The sequence below is a fragment of the Topomyia yanbarensis genome, chromosome 2 (genome assembly GCF_030247195.1).
Source record: "Topomyia yanbarensis strain Yona2022 chromosome 2, ASM3024719v1, whole genome shotgun sequence".
Lineage (NCBI taxonomy): Eukaryota > Metazoa > Arthropoda > Insecta > Diptera > Culicidae > Topomyia > Topomyia yanbarensis.
This window is the reverse complement of record NC_080671.1, coordinates 371,880,644-371,900,914: the sequence shown is the minus strand read 5'-3', so window position 1 is coordinate 371,900,914 and position 20,271 is coordinate 371,880,644. Positions and strand designations below refer to the sequence as shown.

The following is a 20,271-nucleotide window of genomic DNA, read 5'->3' as shown; positions in this document are numbered from 1 at the left end:
TAGTACCGTGAGTTAATATCTCAGTCCTTTTTCAATTTTTTGGCCCGAAACTATTGAAAAAAACATTTTTTAGTTTGTTTCCTTTTATGACAATAACACATCCAAACCCATGCGACTTGCACGACTCTATAGGTTGCCTTATCAGATCTACCATAGTTTGCAGATGGCAGGCTGCTAGCAGATTGACAAAGTACCAGATCATGCTGTGTGGGGTGCTGTCCCGGTTAACAATGAGGCGAACGAGATATTTGCAGATACGTCATTTAGTAGGACAACTGTCAGTTTGCTGGTTGAATTTAATTTGTTTTTTTTTTAATTTAAAAATCATAAAAGAATAATCAAAGTTTAAGAATAATATGAGTGTACTCGTAAGGACACCCGCTACCAATACATATGAAACACTGGCGCAATTTTTCCAAATTAAAGATCCCTATTGCAGCATATTTTTTAAATTTTTCATTCTTAGTCGGTATAAAACCACTTCGTACAAAATTGTGTATACTCGAAATGAGAGCTAATTTTTTCCAAAAGTGAACTTAAATTTGTTATGCTTTAATAAGTTGTTTGAATATTCTTAAATCGGGTTGTCGGTTGTGAACCCTAACCTAGAAGCACAGAATGCACATTTTCGAAGATTTTTTAAGTTTAACTTAAGCGTATCTACTAAAAACTATTATCATTAACTTACAAATCGTTTTTCTTCCCCTTTGAGTCCATTATTCGATGATGATTGATGCGTATTTACCGAAAAACATGAAAAAATTGCATCAAATTATTTATCGTAGACATGAAAAACACAAAAACATCCTGCTTATCTTGTTTATGCTATTAATCTGTAAATGTCGCAGCAGGTAAATGAGCTTTGCAGCAAAATGCCAATTGAGTAGGCTCGAACGAAATCGATGTCGTAAAACGGGAGTTATTGTAAAAAAAAACGTAACCCTTATAAAAAAAAGTTATACGCGAACTTTAACCAATATAATCCAACGATTCCACATATTGTTTGGATTATACCCTGAAAAGGTCGTTAGGCTCTTGGATCATAAGATGTTTATTAGGGTAGAGCGATGCTTCAATGGTGATACGTATGGGAACGAAAACGCAAACAATCGCCGAATGGGCGATACTATCATTTAGTCGATTTAGGTAGTAAAAGCAAAATTTTATTTCATGATTTTGAATACTTAATGAAGCTTTGAGCAAATACAAATTTGTATTTGCTTTGAGCTTCGATCACTGAATCATGCAATTTAGTATGGTTTCATTTTTCAGTAACCCATTTTATGGCAGTCAACTTTCAAAACGGACATTTTTTATATTATAATGGGTAATGTAGTTTATGCGTGTATGCAACAATGTTTTGATCGAAGCGTGTATATGAAATATTTCACAGAAAGGTTTTGCAAATACTGAAATAAAAATAGAACATGATGATGCCAGCTGATTGTCAATCGCTGCGACGCGTCATCATTGTTTTATGTTTCGTTTGTTATTGAACCGTTTTCATTAATAAAAATGATTGAAATAACTGCTAAACTAATACGAGATCAAAGTGCCGTTTTTCTTTGCGGTGAAATAGTGGAATGCTTAATAATTTTTACAAATCCAAAATTACCGGAGCATAACATTTCCCAAAGCCATAGGTAAAGCAATATTTTGAACTTTTTTTGAAATTTAAAAAAAATTGTCCTTTTTAGCGACATTCTGGAGAATTTAGCATGGGCAACAGTCCAGATTCACTGTTATTGCAACTCTACTCTCCAGGATCGCGGTGGGGCTGCAGCAGAGGCATCGAGTTCAATTAACAAAAATGTAAGCGGATCAACGTCCCTTAATGCTAGCAACCAACTGAAAGGCGAGGTGCTTAAATCTTCTGAACCCAAAATACTATTTTGTGATTTGCGCCTTTCGCCGGGTGAATCAAGACAATGTAAGTGAAAAATAACCACAATTAAAAGTTATCATTTCAAATGTTTGAACCGATTTTAGTTATGTTCCGCGAAACACTCTCAGTAAATACTCCTCCAACCTATAGGGGTGTTATGGTCAAATACTACTATAAAATCACAGTAGCTACGCAACGCGTCGGCTCAACGGTCCAGGCATTATACATTCCAATTCGTGTCCTACCTCTGCCACCAATCAACAGTAGCGATGAAGCGATTACCCTAAATGACGAATCTAACGAAGATCTAGCACCAAACAATCCATTTATAGAAAAAAAGAAGGCTCCCTCTAAGATTGAGTATGCCTTACATTACTTACAGAACATAACTGCTCGGCGACGACCAAACTTTTACTTGATATCAAATAAGAGGGGTAAAGTGGGCCGTTTTTGCCTGTTTAAGCCGATTTACAAACTTGGAGAGGATATTGTTGGCACTTTGGACTTCAGCTGTGGAACTGTAAAATGTGTCCAACTTTCAGTTACGCTGCAATGTGAAGAAGTTGTCAAAAATAAGGAAGTCAAGCCGCCAAGTGACATTGGGAGTACTTTAAGCCCGGACAAGGAACACACTTCGGTTCCCTTTGGACGCATAACAAACTTTACTAAACACCACGAAGTGTGTCTTGGATTGCTCCAAACGCAAATGATCCTACCTATTCCACTGTATGTGACTCCGACGTTCGAAACCGACCTGGTTGATGTCAGATGGAGATTGCATTTTCAGTTCGTCACCAGCACCAATGAAGAGCTGAACACAACTATCGTTAGCGACACGCTGGAATGGCAAGCTCCGACGGACATTTCGATCGAAACCATGATCTGGAACCTACCGGTGACGATTTATCCGACCGCACCTGTACAGATTCCACAAGCTTGTGGGACGTTCACGTTGAATATTAAGTAGAAGTTGGATGTTTATGAAGCCTGCGATTTTTTTCGAGGCAACTAATTGGTCAAACGAAAAAATACAATTTATCGTGTAACAACATATTAGTTTTATTCAGAGTCCGAGCTACCGCCCATCGGATCGTTACCAAAGTTACCATCATTCTCGTCGTCTTCTTTATCCCATCCAGACTTTTTTCCTGTCAAAAAGTCCGCCCTTAGTGCACCCCACGTAGACTCGGGCTCATCACCATCTTCAGACTCATTCTCTGATTTAACCTCCTCCTTCTTAACTAAACTGTCCACCAGCTCCGACTTCGCTCTTGGCCCATTCATAAGTACATTCAGAAATTCCTTCTTGCTAAGATTTTTCAGAACTTTTTCTCGTTTGTATTCCAGTTTGCCTGCTTCCTGTAGTTTTTTACTGACATCTCGTTGTTGTTGCCGAACGGCATTGAATAGTTGAACTGTGCCCTTGGTGGCGATCTTTTTCAGTGTTTTTTCCCGTTCGTATCCGCCAACAGCTGGTTTCACTCGCAATCCTAAAATATCTTTCTGACGCTCTTTCTTGAGCAGGGCCCTCTGACGAATCAATTCCCTGGCGATTTCCAAATCACTTGGTTTATCATCCTTTGGGTTGTCTTCTTTGGACGTCTTGTCTTGTCCAATGACTTCAAATTTATAAGTCGCTTTTGGTTCCTTCCGTTTTCTTTCCAGATCTGCCTCTTTCGTAACCTTTGAAAGAATAGGGGCATCTCCAGTTTTTCTGAGATACTTTGCCATCGTGAGAGCCCATTTTGACGTTGATTGCTGATCCTCATCTTCATGGGGTTCTTCATGATCTAATGGTTCTTCGTCGGACATGGGAAATTCTGCGTCTGACAAATGCTGTTCATCTTGGTCATCCTCGGACATTTCACTATCGGTGTCCGATTTGGCCATAGCTTCATGTACTGGTGAAAAACGAAATATTTGAATGATGCTAGCAGGCGGAAGATTTTGAATTACCTCTACAACCTTTTTTCATAACTTTTACACCGGAAACCATTGTTGATTGTGGGTTATCGAGCTTGCAATGAAGGTTGATTTTCAATTAAATAGTTTATTTATATCTTTAACCTGATATACAGTCTTGTACTGACAGATTTTCGCAAGCAATAAAACAATAAATTACAAATTACTTGAATTGACGAATGTGTGTAAATTTGCAAACAAAACAACGTGCGCGTAAAACGTGATTCACTTGCTTTCTTTGCTGTCAACAATAATGACACGCAATTTACAAACAACGCAGTTGTTCGGTAAAATCACACCTAATCAATTTACCCTACACGCAGAATTTTATTTATGCATCGATAGCATAAATCTCGACTAACATATGATTAGGGCCGTAAAGCCAATGATGTCAAACCGAGAAAAATGAGACTGAAGTTTAGCATATCTTTTTTTATTCATTAATTAAAGTGGTCTATTGATCCTAATGAAAAAATGTCGCTCTTTGGTAGATAAAACATTAATCTTTCACGTCAAAATACGAAATAGAAGCAAAACATTACATATCACCACTTTTTTTAAACAAAATGCAATTTACGTCCTTTTTGCGCACTGCCGGCATCCCTGGTGGATTATCAGCCGTTTGCTCCACGCCGTTAACATCAATGTATTTGTTTTGATTTGGCTTTCAAGTCCTTGCCTTGCGCCGTTCACTTCACTTTGTTTGTTTTGTTTTGGCTTTTGAGCCGCAAGCTAACGGCACAAAAATAATAAAAAAAATTCCATATCCATATCGAAGTTAATGGGAGCATCGAAATCTGATAAATGGTTCGAAATACTCCGAAAGTGCTTGCTCAGTCAATCCTTCAACCGTTACGTTCTCTTTGGTTTCTGAGTCGCTATCAGTATCATTTTCCTTAATGTACCCCGGATTTGAATGATATTCTGGACGATGATCTGAATCTTTGAAGGATTCAACGATCGAAATGGTCATGCTTTGTCCCTGGTGCTCCATTGCTTTCGTATGGTCAAATGCGGTTTTACTGCCTGATTCACTGTTCTGTGGTGGTAACACGTACAAACCAGGTCCCATATCATTTTGTACTTTGCTTGTGCAGAACACTGTGCCGGCAAAATAAACCAAGCGTTTGAAGCTTTTCCCGGATATTCGACAGATTCGGGAAGAATTTCGTGATGAGTGGACCGAAGAGATGATATGGTTAAGCCAACGATATTCTAGCCAAGGTAATTGATCTTCCTATTAATCTTCCTATGTATAACTTCTATTTAAAATAATTCCTTGACCTGATTTATAGTACTAAACTGACAGGCTATCGTACGATTAATAATAAACAATAAACGGAGACCGGAAAAGCCTTGGGACCGAACCAGCACGGAGAGCTTTGCTTTAAATCATGAAGGACTATATCGGGAACGATAAAGCAACTCAAGAAACGATTGACAAGGACGGCTGGCTGCACACCAGCGATATTGGATACTATGACGAGGATCTGGAGTTCTATGTTGTAGATCGTTTGAAGGAACTGATTAAGTACAAAGCTTTCCAGGTACCACCCGCCGAAATAGAAGCAATTTTGTTGACTAATCCGAAGGTGAAAGATGCAGCTGTGATTGGTCTGCCAGACGAAGAAGCTGGTGAGCTTCCGCTCGCTTTTGTCGTTAAACAGGATGATGTTTCAGTCAGTGAAGAATTAAAAAAATACGTTGCGGATAGAACCTCACCGGCTAAGAGATGGAGGTGTTCGATTCATAGCAGAAATTCCGAAAAATTTGAGTGGTAAAATTCTAAGGAGACCTTAGGGCGCTGCTTCAGAAACCTAAATCTAAACTGTAAATAATTGCCAATTTGTTATGGGATTCCGGAACTGGTATCTTTTTAATGGTGTCAATAAATGTAGGTGTTTTAGAACGGTTAATTGTACTAGAACCTTTATTAGAACAAGTCATCTATTCTGTTTTGTTCATCGCTTGTTTCACACTGTCCGGCAACTTGGCTAGTATGTCTTTGTGAGCAATGCCACTGGCAGATCCTAGTACGCCACAAGCATTCGGAAATCGTACATCCTTCCCGTAGCGATAATGCCTTCCCAGAATGTCTGTCAACGTTCCACCTTGAGCCTCGAGTACTGCCTCCGGAGCGCAGGTATCCCACTTTTTGCAACCAGCACTTGCGAAAACATGTGCATGAGCATTTCCTTCCAGGAGCTGTAACACTTTATACCCAGCTCCACCCACTTTAAGAATACCGTCCGGCGATAAAGCATCTAAAGCAGCTTGAACTACTGCAGTGGAATGGGATCTAGTTGTGGTCACTATGAACCGATCGGTTGGAGGGCGTTTAGGTGTAAATCTACCGGTACCAATTCCTTGTACTCCCCAAATTGTCCGACCCAGCTCACCCGTATCGGCCTTAAAATAGGGCTGATGAATTACACCTCCCACGGCTCGATCATTGACCGCTATGCCAATGAGCACCATAACTCCTTCCAGAAAACCCTCCGTATACTCGCCCGTTCCGTCCAGTGGATCCACCCAAATAACCAGATCAGTTTCCTTCACCTGCTTCAATGCTTCCGGGCAAGAGTTACGTTCCAGAAATTCTGTGTTGACGTCTGGAATAATCCAATCGTCCGGAACCTAAAATTTTTATGAAATAAGGACATGAAACGAGTCTAAATTTAACCACAACCTACCTTTAAAGCAAAGGACTTGAAAGCCAAATCAAAACAAATTTTTTTATTTGGCTTTCAAGTCCTTTGCTTTGCGCCGTTTACTTCACATGTTTGCTTTGTTTTGGTTTTACAGCCGTTAATTTGAGCCCTTGACTGACTTTGAAATATAACGTAAGCACGTTTAAGCCATTCAATATATATAACAAAGTTTTACTTGGTTTTACTGTTTTTTTGTTAGAAATGTTGCACAGGTTATTTATAAAGATAATAGTGATGCAAGAAGTCCATTATTGTTTGAAGAATCAGACAATAACAATTATTTACAAAAATAGGAAAAAAAGAACTAGCACAGATTTCACCTAGGATTTCACATATTTTACATTTGATAGGATAATTCTTTTGTTGGAAATCGACATCAATAAAGTCTACACAATAATAAAATCCTCCTAAAATAACTCACAAGATTATATAAGAACAAAAATTAAAGGTCCGGAATGCCAATTCAAGCACTTAATGCAGCTAAGCCGTAAACTGAAACAAAGGGCGTGAAAACCACTCGCTTAATATGGATTGTGCGCCGTTTACTGTAAATTATAATAACATAATTTTGATGAATTTTTTCGATTATAGACTCACAATAGCTTAAAGAATGAAGAATAAGGATGCTATTAATGCAATAAAACGAAAAAGATGAATTTGGCTTTAAGGCCCTAATCATATGTTAGTCGAGAAATGGCCTAAGGCAAATACGTTAACAGACTATCGTCACAAATAAACATACATACACGCAGAATTTTATTTATGCATATGCGATAGCATACTTTTCTATCTTGCTATCTTTTCTTCTGCTATAAATTTTATGGGAGCACGTCGTTTGACATAAGTTCGTTTGGCATAAGTTCATTTGGCATAAGTTCATTTGGCATAATGTTCATTTGGCATAACCGTAGGTGACACATACGGTCGTTTGGCATAATGTTCATTTGGCATAATGGTCATTTGGCATAATGGTCATTTGGCATAATGGTCGTTTGGCATAATGGTCATTTGGCATAATGGTCGTTTGGCATAATTTGAAATATACATTGAAATCTCTGTTATATTAGGCGTTGACGATGCCTAATGTGGCTACGCCACATCGCTTTAAACGTGGTGCTGTCCGACATCGCTCCGCTCCGTCGGACTTAAACTAGCTGATAGCCCCTATGTTTAAGTAATCCGGGCAAACGAGTGGATCACAGATTTGCTTACAAGGGGCTGCCGTTCCGACGGAGGTATACAGATTCAAAGAACTGCTCATGTTTGAAAGATGGAGTCAACTCCTAAGTTTAAGTAATCCGGGCAAACGAGTGGAATCTGTGATCCACTCGTTTGCCCGGATTACTTAAACTTAGGAGTTGACTCCTTCTTTCAAACATGAGCAGTTATTTGAATCTGTATACCCCCGTCGGAACGGCAGCCCCTTGCAAGCGAATCTGTGATCCACTCGTTTGCCCGGATTACTTAAACTTAGGAGTTGACTCCTTCTTTCAAACATGAGCAGTTATTTGAATCTGTATACCCCCGTCGGAACGGCAGCCCCTTGCAAGCGAATCTGTGATCCACTCGTTTGCCCGGATTACTTAAACTTAGGAGTTGACTCCTTCTTTCAAACATGAGCAGTTATTTGAATCTGTATACCCCCGTCGGAACGGCAGCCCCTTGCAAGCGAATCTGTGATCCACTCGTTTGCCCGGATTACTTAAACTTAGGAGTTGACTCCTTCTTTCAAACATGAGCAGTTCTTTGAATCTGTATACCCCCGTCGGAACGGCAGCCCCTTGCAAGCGAATCTGTGATCCACTCGTTTGCATGGATTACTTAAACTTAGGAGTTGACTCCATCTTTCAAACATGAGCAGTTCTTTGAATCTGTATACCTCCGTCGGAAAGGCAGCCCCTTGCAAGCAAATCTGTGATCCACTCGTTTGCCCGGATTACTTAAACATAGGGGCTATCAGCTAGTTTAACAGCACCACGCTTAAAGCGATGTGGCGTAGCCACATTAGGCATCGTCAACGCCTAATATAACAGAGATTTCAATGTATATTTCAAATTATGCCAAACGACCGTTATGCCAAATGACCATTATGCCAAACGACCATTATGCCAAATGACCATTATGCCAAATGACCATTATGCCAAATGAACATTATGCCAAACGACCGTATGTGTCACCTACGGTTATGCCAAATGAACATTATGCCAAATGAACTTATGCCAAACGAACTTATGCCAAACGACGTGCTCCCAAATTTTATGCATTGGACATATTCGGTCTATCCCCTCATTGAATGCTTACTAGAAATATATGCATGAAAATGCATAAAAATCACAGCAGAGGAAAAGAGACGGGAATAGAAAGTATGTTAACTATGCATTCTCAGTGTACACCCAGTAAAGTTCAGCCGGAAATGAACTGGAATTCTGGCTGGATCCAGTCGGTATACGGGCTCCAGTGATACAACCGATTCTAACTAGAATCGGTTCTGTCACTGTAGCCAGAATGCGAACTGGAACCAGCCAGAATTCCGGTTCATTTCCGGCTGAGCTTAACTGGGCATACATAGCCTAGCCTCTCGTTTCTTTTTTTCCCCTTCTCCCTTATAATGGCCCAGACTTGTTTGGTCCATATTAGCTTAATTAGCGTTTAAGTCAGATTTAAACGTACTGATGGGTCGAGGCCGTAAGGCTGAAAATCATAAGGCCGCAATTACATAAGGCCGAATTCAAAAGGCTGAAAAATCAAAAGGCGGACTTTCAAAAGGCAAACTTTCTGGAAGGCGGAATTTCAAAAGGCAAACTTTTCAGAAGGCAGAATTTTGAAAGGCAAACTTTTTATAGGACGAAACAAAACAAACAAAGCAATGATAATAATGTGTTATTATCCGTTACCTGATATTGATTATATTTCAAGTGAATACATTTTATAACTGATTTTGCCTTCTTTTAAATATGAGCAGTTCTTTTGAGTTTCATTTTTGAAATTTTTATGCTTGTTTATTTTTGCAATTATGGATACTTGGCTATGACTTACATTTTAGTATAGTATAGTGTAAAATTGCGATCCACCAGACGTGAGTTTTGGTTTTTCATACAGCGTTTCAATAATTAAAATTATCCTTATTATCTTTCTTTATATCATGAGCTGTTCTTTCGAATTATATACTTCATCATTTGTGAATTTCGCTAAGTTTTTCAAACGATGATTTATTGAATGATCTTACATATATTCAACCATCGGTTGTTACACTGCTCTAGCACTTGGGGCGAAGCCAGTGTAATGCGGCTTTGCCGCATAACTGAGACCAACGATCCGAAGCGGCGGCCCCTCGCATGCAAACCTGTGATCCACTCGTTTGCCCGGTTTACTCAAACACAGGGGCTATAAATTAGTTTAAGTCCGACGGAGCGACAACGATGTTGGATAGCATGCGACTTGAAGCGATGTGGCGTAAATGTTTTTTATTATTTAATAACGAAGAATAATCTAATTAATTTTGGTTCAAGTACAATATTAGTACTATTGGTAAGCAAACTCATTTAAAGTTATTTAAATATTTAGGTAGTTGCCGTTATGCTCAACCATTTGAGCTACATGCCAGCTGCTTACAACTGCATAACTGTTCGTATTCCCGGTTTACTCGAACATAGGGATTGATTCCTTCTTTCAAATATGAGCAGTTCTTTGAATCTGTATGCCGAATAACTCTTGCACGCACACTTGTGATCACTTCGGCTGCCTGGTTTACTCAAACATAGGGGATGATTCCTTCTTTCGAGCATTCTTTGAATCTGAATTAAAATCGCAATGAATGTACAATTTGACAAGGGTTTGGTGGATTTTTAGAGTATTAATCCTTCTTTTGTATTGGAAATGTTTCGTACGAAAACGTGCGATTCGCCCGATTGCTCGATTTACCCAAACATGAGGCGATTAATCAATCAGGAAGAACACAATGTGAAATAATCGAATAATAAAAAAAAGTTTGCCTTATGAGATTCGGCCTTTTGGGTTTTCGGCTTTTTGAGTTTTCGCCTTTTAAGTTTTCGGCCATTTGATTTTTCGACCTTTTTAGCATTAGGCCTTTTGAATTTTCGCCTTTTAAAATTTCGCCTTATTTTTTCGGCCTTTTGATTTTCAGCCTTTTGATGCTAAATCTTTTTTTCTCCTTCTCCCTTATAATGACCCAGACTTGTTTGGTCCATATTAGCTTAATTAGCGTTTAAGTCAGATTTAAACGTACTGATGAACCTGGTTTAAAAGTTAAGCGAGGATGAAGAAATCGACCCTTAGTGTACACGGATAGCTTGCAGCAGTAGATAATCTGAAATTTGCGTGCATCCTACTTCCTCCAACGAAAAACCAAATATAAATTTGTATTTGGAAAAACGAAAGAGAGCAGGCCCAATTAAGTTCACCTGGAATATGAGCCGAAACGCTGGCTGGTTCTAATTTGTATTCCGGCTCCTGTGACACACCCGACTCTACAGTTAGAATCGGCTGTGTCACAGAAACCGAAATACTAACTATAACCACTGAAAAGCCCAAAAAATTGTTTCAAAATGGTTCAATGCCATTCCCCACGCACTTAACATCCATTAATGTCCGACACGGTTAATTATAGTGGCCAGCTTCTTACCCTCTCTTGGGTAACATCTCTTCAGAGTGCAAATGTGAAATAATTCCAAAACGGTGTTTTTTTATAACTTTCAACGGTTGGTAGCATGGAAATATTTCAGAACTCTCAAAAAAATGTCTAGAATCACGTCCGTCATGCCTCGACCGTCCCATCGTAAAGAGTTTGCCGAATCGAAGTAAAACGTGTTGTTGCTGCTCCAACATTCAAACGTTTTCATTATAAACTACATTGAATATATGATTATTGTGTCTTGAAATCGTTGATTTGTCTTTTCTTAACCATGTCTACAGCTAGAATAAAGTGAGTTTTATGAAATACACATTTTACAACAATATCCATTACCGTTTATTTCATAGGAAACCTACAACGCGCCGTGGGAAGCGATTTTTAGATGAACGGGAGCCGAAAACAATCGAAAATCCCAAGAAAACTTTGATAATGGAAGGCCGCAAATGTTCCAACGAAATTCGTCAAGCACTGAAAGATTTGTACCTGTTCAAGAAACCACTGGCTAGTCTTATGAGGCGAAATAACGACGTGACTCTTTTCGAAGATGCGACTCCACTGGAACAGTAAGTTTTAGTAGGATAATATATTAAAATCGAAAATATAATATCTGTTTTTTAGATTAGCGAAATCAAATGACTGTCAGTTGTTTATGTTCGGATCGTCCTCAAAGAAGCGTCCAAATAATCTGGTTTTGGGTCGAATTTATGACGAGCATATATTGGACATGGTTGAGCTAGGCATCAAAGAGTACAAAAGTTTGCAGGATTTTAAGAACGAAAAAATTTCTGCTTTCGTGAAACCAGCAATCATTTTCAATGGGTATAAGTGGAAACTGACCGAAGAACTGCGCCGTCTTCGTAGTCTCTTGCTCGATTTGTTCCACATAGATAATGTGGATTCCATTCGTTTGCAGGGACTGGAACATGTACTGAGCTTTACCATCACTGAGGATCTAACAGTTATGATGCGTTCGTATCGGATCATGCTGAAAAAGAGTGGTCAGCGAACACCGCGTATCGAGCTGGTTGAAATGGGTCCGTCGATGGATTTAACGATTCGGCGCATGAAAATAGCTTCGGACGATCTGTACAAGACAGCGATGAAGCAGCCAGCGATTTTGAAGGTGGCCAAACGAAAGAACGTCAACCGAGATGAACTGGGTAATGTCCACGGAAGAGTACACGTTGGAAAGCAGGACATCAATGCTATCCAGACAAGGAAAATGAAGGGTCTGAAAAAGTCGGCGGAAGAAAAGAAAACAGATCGAGCCGCTAAGAAGCGGAGGATGGCCAGTGGTTCGGAGGGTGAAGCATCCGATCGCGAATACCATGATGATGGTGAAGCTGCCGAAAACAGTGCGGATAGGCTAGGTATGGCTTTAGATAGTGAGGGCGAGTGATCATTTATATGAAATATGAATAAAAATACATGTAGGTATATTAAGCAGTTTTTCATTTTTACCGAATCAAGAAAAATTAATTCCTGAATTCAGAGAAGTTGTTCGAAATTCTAATCAACTGACGGTTCATTGTTCAGTTTGGTTACAGAATCGACCAGCGATGCCAGATTTACAGACATGTCTGTATTTTACAGACTTTTGATGGTCTGCTACAGACGTAATCAGAAATCTACAGACTTTTCAAAGAGTAACAGTGTTTAACAAAATTTCCCTAAAATAATTTAATCCAAATATGAGTGATTCTTTCACAATAGTTTACTAATTTCAAGCTTCTTTTAAAGTAATAACCTAGTGTAAATATAATTTACACAACAATCTACAGACTTTTACAGACATTTTAATTATTCTTCTACAGACATTTCACAAAAACATGTGGCATCGCTGGAATCGACAGGTAAGCTTTATTGATGGTTCGAACCAGGGACGGGACACGAAGTTCGAAAAAGTAGATGCATCAGCGAACCAGCAATTAACTGTAGTCGCAAACCGGATTTTGCTGGTTGATTATGTTTTTTAAATGAAAAGCCGTGTGGTGTCCGGCGGGCTAAATAAAAGAACCACTGGGAACCTGCTCCTATGTCGTAAGAGGCGACTAACAACATGCTACGAGGTCAAGGTCAAGATATTGATCCGTACCGACGACCACCTGGGCGGACCATAAGGTTTAGAATCATAGCCTTTATCCATTCTATATATAGACTAACAGACATAACATTCGAAAACAATACTTCGCCTGCTTTAACGGTCATTTTAAATATATTTGTAGTTGGGACTGTGGCCACATTTGCAATTTTGGCGCCACTGCCATATGAGCAAGCGTATGGGGGATAGACCACTAGTGAAAAATTGTTCATAAACCTAGCAAATGAGTGTTTGGGACTGTGAATTAAAGGTGGAGTTAGTGTTCTGGGAAAATTGCCGGATCGATGTTTTTTGAGGGAATTTCCTCATAGTGTTATGTCTGTTAGTCTGTGGTATAGCGTTAAAAGCTTTAGTTTAAAAACCGTATTCAAAAAAGGAAACTTTTATGTAGGATTTTTTTTTGGAATTGCCTACAATAAAGCTGTTGAATTGAACAAAAAGTTGTTTATGTGGCAAGCGATCTGTAGATGTGTCAAAATAAGCCAGTTTTTTTTTATTAAATCTGGAACCGTCTACCGAGAAATCTACATTGACGAATACCTTTAAATGCGACTTCTTGAGGTCACGTGAAGGTCTGACACTAGATTTGTACTACTTTTGCTTTTCTAAACACTCCAGAACTTCAATCTGTCAGAAAATGTGGGGCCATCGGAAGCTAAAACTTCGTGAAATCGCACTGCTGTTCCTTTCTTCAAAATCGTCCAGTGCAGTACTCTGCGTCACTCTTTGGAGTTTGAACCGTTTATATGGTAGTCGGTCTTTGCCAGTATTGCTCTTCTCCCATCCATTCTTCTTCTGGGCAATCGATGGATCAAGATCGTTGTCGTGTTAATTATATTTATTACGCATAATACATGGCGTTTGCAATTTGACATTTAACGCAAATATGGAAACGTGTCTGATAGGGAAAGTGGAGATGCCAACATGTCATTAACATTTCGTAGTGAATTTGTTCACATTCATTTGGGATATCTGTTATACTTTTTGTACGCTTGCTTTGTAATGAAAACTTTTGAAATGAATATTGAAGTGTTAATAAGAAGCAATACTCCCGTTGGCCGGCCGTTCGTTGTTCAAAATAATTATTAAAATGTCTATTAGAACGGCATTCATATTTCTACTGCAGGATGCACACCTGAAAACTTTGAGTTAAAATGAAAAGACAAAGCGCGTGACTACTTAACTAATGTGGTTTTTGTATGAGGCGAAACTGAGTCAGTTCCTAACCCCAACTGCTGTCAAAATGTATGAACTGACAGCGGTTGGGGTTAGAACCTGATTCAGTTTCAGGTTCAAGCGAAATCGCCATAAATCACAATATCTACACACATATATCCTGATTGATTTCCCTACCTACTAACACCAATCCTATTCTGCGAAACTTGTGGATGATGCAGAGAATTCCTGGGTCATAATAGTCACAAGCGTTGAACTAACATTCCTTTCCATCACAAAATAATTTGAATACCCTTATTAACCTGCATGGGCGAAGCCATCTACGATATCGATCATACACGGTTAAAAAAAGTACCCATTAATGAGTAGTGAGTACCAGAAGTACCCATTTCCCAGTTCAATTTCAGCTGTCACCAATTGGGTACTTTTTCGAATGTATAACTGGGTAAAATATTATCCATCTTAATATTGCTAATCGAAGAGAAAAATGGATAAAAAATTACTCATAAATGATTGAAAAACACTTTGCGGTTTTTAAGTTTATGTTTACCAGTGCATGTAACGATAAAAGCGGATTAAATTAATGCCCGGATAGTGAATGGTTCTATTGCGATCAGTTACGGAACAATTCAGCTCTACGTGCGTTGTTAGAGCCAATGAGTAGAGATGTTCAGGTTAGTCTGAAACTAACATAAAAGTTGTTTAGAAATTTGATGCCAATTTTTATACTGTCCATTTAGGTATTAAAAAAGCACAATTGATGCAAAAAACGACGAAATGACAGCGGAGCGAGATTCAGTGATAAGGCGACGTATCATGACGATAACGTTAACTTCGCAATCTGAGAAGAGGAATGCATACAAGGCAAAGATGGAACACAGTTCGGTATATGAAGTTGATGATAATGGAGGGGCAAAAGGGCTCCTAATTTGTTTTTATATATAATGCTTGAAGAAAATAATAAATTGTTGATACGATACTCTTGTTTTTTACTATTCCACCTTATAGTTCTTCAAATTAGTTATTTTCTTCTTTTCTACTTTGTACTAAAAAATGGGTACAATTCTACCCATTTTCAATTTATTTAAAAACATAAAACTGGGTAAACATTTACCCAACTTTTGACGTATACTGGTGGTACTCTTTATTGGGTATGTCATCTTTACCCAATAAATGAGTTTTCCCAGTTTTGTCGGAGATGGGGATTAGAATACGCAATAATGGGTATAATTTTTTAACCGTGTACGCACCAACCCGCCTGCGTTTGCTGTTAGAATCGGTATCACAATACCACCAATGGCGCCAGAAGACCACGCTTGGGTTTGGGTTCAACTTGAGTTTCCCCCTAATTCGCTCTAATTTCAAATAAAACTGTGCATATTGAAGAAACAAAATGAGAAAACTACTTTGACACCAAGAGAAAAATATTTGCACAATATGGCGGACATTTATGTTTATAGTACTTCCAAATCAAAACTGTGTTTGGTTATAAATGACTTAATTATTACCATGTTGGTGGTAAAACTGATAGTAGTCCAAAAAGCTACGCAAATAAATCTTAAAGCATATTAACGTTAAACATTTACGAAGTAATTTTAACAATGTAATCGTGTCCAAATCTACCCGAATAGAAATGTACAGTAACAAAACCATAATTTTCACTGTGACAGTACAGTAATTTTACAATAATTTACAGTGAGTTTTAGTGTTATGCTACAATACAAAAACAATAAACTTTAACGTTTTTACAGTAAATTACAATGTAAAATAGACTTTTACAGTAAAAAAGGGGGGTGGTTATGTATCTTAACATTAAAAAATCGATTTTTCTCCATACATTTTTTTCTCGAGAACAGTAAAATTCAATGTGAATTTACCGTATCAGTTTTTTTCTTAACAGTAAAATTTATTGTTATATGAAATTTTATTGTAAATCTGCTGTAAAAACTTTGCATCGAACAATGTTGAAACAGTAATAACTATAATATTTATTGTTTTATGATTGTTTGTATGGTAAATGCTATTGTAAAATTCTATCCGGGTAATATACAAAATAGTAAAACCTAACATAAATGTTTATTAAAAACCATGTTATAGATTCAGACAGTTTCTGATAGCTTTGAAATAATATATAGCACATTTTACTATTCTCGACAAACATATGATTACGGCTTAAAAGCCAACTGTCAAAATTCTCTTTGAAAGGAAATTCCGGACAAACCGTTACCGGCTAAACAAAGTTCGTAGTAGTTAACGAAAGAGAAAACTTTTCTCTTTTGTTTACTACCAACATCTGTGATTGGCGAGTAACGTATTGTCCAGAATTTCCTTTCAAAGAGAACTTTGACAGTTGGCTTTTTAGCCGTAATCATATATTTGTCGAGTATTTATTGAGAATGGTTTTTCTACCATATGACTCTGTAGCCAGCATTACCATACAGAATGAAATGAATGACATCATTGTATGACGCATTTCATTTTCATTTCTGTTACCAACACTGTTGCGAATACAATATTTGCACATCTGTTTCATACAAAGACATTGCGCCTTCAGCAAACAGTTTGACAGGAGGAACACGAAGGAAACGAACGGAACGAAACACTTTTCAACGCGATTCGGACGAATAAAGTCGGGAGTGTATTTTATTGTGTGCATTGTGTATAATTATTGTGTGTTTCTATTTTATTAGGCGATAAAAGTGTAAATTTCAAGAATTAAATTTGTTGGTTAATAGCTACAATAGGTGATCTAGCGCGAGTGATCTTGGCAAAGTTCGTTTCGAAGGAGTGCTGTAATTTTCCACTTCAAATTTGTGATTTATTTGGCTGGCATTACCCGAGAAGGAAATAAGTGTGAAAAGTGAAAATCTGGTGGTTGTTGTGTCACGGCTTTTGCTAAGAAAACCACCAAAGTAACTACCAACTCGTGCAACAAGACCCGCCTCAAGGTTTCTCCGCATTGAACCATACTTCCGGCTTGTGTGTTGTGTTTCGTGGGGGGAGAGCGCATTCGATGAATAGTAGCGCTGGAAGAGGTCATTTCCGTTCAGCCTCCCTGTCCGCGTCCCATCATCAACATTATTAGAGCGAAGCAGCCAAGAATGCCATTAGCCAACTCGGTGGACCCATGGAGAGAGAAAGTCCCACACAGTATCGTCGGTATCGAGGTAAGCCTCTTGGATGATTTTCCCTGTTATCAAGTTCAATATTTTATATTGTGTTGTAGCCTGTAGCATTACTATCCTATTTTTATTTTGGTGCCCGTTCTATTTTTCTGCGTGTCGAAATTCATAAGGCTTTTAAAATAATAATTTATTATTACATATGGTTCTGCTTTTGTTGTTTGTAGCACCGCGAGACAAAGACAATATTATTCTATATATTGATAAAAAGCATTTAGTTCATGAGTTTTGTAGCGCCATTTACTTACATCAATTGCAACAGATGTTTGCACAGTTGGAACCAACGAAATCGAATCAATAATAATGTTCTTTATGATAACGTTTTCGTTTTTACATGGTAGTACACTACCATTCTATGCGTAATTGTCTCATGTATAGAGGTATTCCCATAAAAAGGGATAGATTTATTACACTTAATTTTGAATTGGCGTAAAACCGACTATACTGCCGTTATATGCATAATTGTCCCATGTTTTATGCAGTGGTAAAATATTAAAAGCCAAAAATGCTACATTATTTTTGAAACATTGTTCTACATCTGTTTAAGTGTTCTTTTCAAATCATGATTGCCCAAATGAACAATTTTGTTGGTCGTCGAACTGCAACAACTCCTATTTACAGTAATACAGAGAAATGCCAAAGCGCAATATCATTAATTAGCTAAACTCAAACGTTTCATGAAGGTTGTTTCTTCGTGAAAAATGAATCAATTGGAGACAGTTTCATTTTCCACAGATTTCATTATGTGGCTCATTTTACACCATTGCACCTTCAGTTTATATTGTCTCATAGGAAAAAACTAAATTCAAATACAAAATTCAAAATTTATGTTTTGACTTACTAAATAAATAAATAAATAGGGGGTGGGCGTAGCGTAGTTGGTAAATCGATTGCCTTGTACGCAGCGCACCTGGGTTCGAGTCCCGACTCCCGCACATAGGGTTAGAAATTTTTCATAAGAGATTTTCCTAACCCGAAGAGGCGAATGACCTTAAGGTTAAAACCTCTATAATCGAAATAAAAAAAAACTAAATAAATAAACAATCTTATGTTGTGTGTCATGGGACAAATTAATCATAATGTTTAAGATTAATCCTTCAGCTTTGTAGTCATAGGTATCCGCAGAATTTCGTAGTAGAGCTCTGATGCGGATCGGCAACACAGCGAGTTGCGTGTATGATTACCGTGCTTGTTATTTTACACAATGTGTAAAATAACCAGCGCGCTTCTCTAAATTTATGATAAATGATGGCATATGGACACGATTGAAATTATACGAAACAAGATTAATTTTCTGTGCCATGTAGTTGAAGTACAAGGATCTCTTGATGTGATTTTTTAAACTTATATCCTTGACATGATATACAGTCCTGTACTGACAGATTTTCGTAACCAATAAAATAATAAATTACAAATTACATTAATCGAGTTTGAGAATTAAACTGGACAAACCACTTGAAATTTTTATGTATTTTGCAATGGTCTTTGCTATTCGATATTCTTGAATTTAAAAATAGCGACCGCACCGTCATCTGTAGGTTCCCTTGGCGTGAATGAATTGACAACATTTTATCTGTGTCATTCATGTAAAAATGCTACAAATGCATGTGATTCTCAGATAACAAGTTAGTAAAAAAAGATTTAAAATCGTTGAACGACCGTCTAATATCCAAAAACACTGATGCCATCTACTCTTTGTTAGCATTGGCCATTCGTATTTCTGTTCAAAGTGGCCCAAGGTCCTTTCTTTGCGTAAGCCAAATTGTGTATCTGGCAGAAAGCCATTTCTTTCGATCCAATTATCAAGGCGAAACAGGATAAATTCTTCAAACAAGCTTCGATTACAGGACAGTATTGCAATCGGCCGATACGAATTGTGATCGGAAGCTGGTTTTTCCGGTTTTGGAAAGGCGATTACTCTCACTTGTCTCCAGTTATGAGGGACATTGCTACTCGCAAGGCACTTGTTGAATAACATCGATAATATACAGCAGTTGGAGTATTCCACGCTTTCGTTGGTATTGTTTTGGTAGCGCATAAGTCGGTCAGAATCCCAAAGAGTTTTCAGCTTGCTTTCGTTATCCCGTCGACGAACCGGCGCCGGTTGGGTTCCTCGAGAGTTTCAATCTTCTGGGAGGGTTTATACGCGAGAATCAAACCAGCCACTCGATTTTGTTGCATACCGCAGTCGCGTACCTCTTTCAATCTGTGTTTCGTGTGAGGTCAAACGGTGATGGTGAAATGGATGTGGAAAAAGATTCGTCATCCACTCCGATCCCTCATTTGAAGTCCTACTCATTGAACTTGACCGGACCGTATATGATCCTTATCCGGCGAGATGAACTGAAGGTTTCGGTTTCCTATCAAAAGATAGGCCTATTACGGCGAAGTTCCGTAAAGAAGAACGTAAAGAATACGTGCACCATCTGGATCATCTGGTGACAGCTTGACTGCCAGCAGTGAGTTTGGCGTAAGGGTCGAGCATGATCGATCGGTGGTCTTCGCGGCAGACCTTGGATTGTGAAACTTCAACGAACGAGCAATGCGAATTCACTCTACTACAAATTCATGCCTTATTTCAGTTAGATGATAGACGTGGGTTA

The 20,271-nt window shown here is 38.3% G+C and overlaps 5 protein-coding genes and 1 pseudogene across 6 annotated transcripts in view; 4 read left to right on the top strand and 2 right to left on the bottom strand.

Moving 5' to 3' along the window:
• The first annotated feature begins 1,432 nt into the window (after positions 1-1,432).
• Positions 1,433-2,934, top strand: LOC131684535 (RAB6A-GEF complex partner protein 2). The gene is made up of 3 exons (XM_058967508.1): positions 1,433-1,643; positions 1,698-1,930; positions 1,990-2,934. Exons 1-3 carry the CDS (start codon positions 1,516-1,518, stop codon positions 2,850-2,852), a joined length of 1,224 nt encoding a protein of 407 aa, XP_058823491.1. The 5' UTR covers positions 1,433-1,515; the 3' UTR covers positions 2,853-2,934.
• On the bottom strand, positions 2,920-4,084 carry LOC131684536 (RRP15-like protein). Its single transcript, XM_058967509.1, has 2 exons — positions 3,842-4,084; positions 2,920-3,786 (listed from the first exon to the last, which is right to left on the bottom strand). Exons 1-2 carry the CDS (start codon positions 3,879-3,881, stop codon positions 2,945-2,947), a joined length of 882 nt encoding a protein of 293 aa, XP_058823492.1. The 5' UTR covers positions 3,882-4,084; the 3' UTR covers positions 2,920-2,944.
• Positions 4,085-5,037: 953 nt separating this feature from the next.
• On the top strand, positions 5,038-5,741 carry LOC131680757 (uncharacterized; annotated as a pseudogene).
• An 18-nt stretch (positions 5,742-5,759) lies between these two features.
• Positions 5,760-8,570, bottom strand: LOC131680756 (3'(2'),5'-bisphosphate nucleotidase 1-like). Its single transcript, XM_058961467.1, has 3 exons — positions 8,505-8,570; positions 6,541-6,591; positions 5,760-6,484 (listed from the first exon to the last, which is right to left on the bottom strand). The coding sequence occupies exons 1-3, from the start codon at positions 8,568-8,570 to the stop codon at positions 5,795-5,797; spliced, it is 807 nt and encodes a 268-aa protein (XP_058817450.1). The 3' UTR covers positions 5,760-5,794.
• Positions 8,571-11,338: 2,768 nt separating this feature from the next.
• LOC131684534 (ribosome production factor 2 homolog) lies at positions 11,339-12,652 on the top strand. The gene is made up of 3 exons (XM_058967507.1): positions 11,339-11,500; positions 11,557-11,772; positions 11,828-12,652. The coding sequence occupies exons 1-3, from the start codon at positions 11,481-11,483 to the stop codon at positions 12,606-12,608; spliced, it is 1,017 nt and encodes a 338-aa protein (XP_058823490.1). The 5' UTR covers positions 11,339-11,480; the 3' UTR covers positions 12,609-12,652.
• Positions 12,653-17,075: 4,423 nt separating this feature from the next.
• Positions 17,076-20,271, top strand: part of LOC131684530 (ribosomal protein S6 kinase 2 beta) — a 102,383-nt gene continuing 99,187 nt past the window's right edge. For both annotated transcript variants that reach the window (XM_058967492.1, XM_058967491.1), the window contains exon 1: positions 17,076-17,653. In XM_058967492.1, coding sequence (XP_058823475.1) covers positions 17,588-17,653 — 66 coding nt within the window. In that variant the 5' untranslated portion in view covers positions 17,076-17,587. The remainder of the gene's footprint in view (positions 17,654-20,271) is intronic.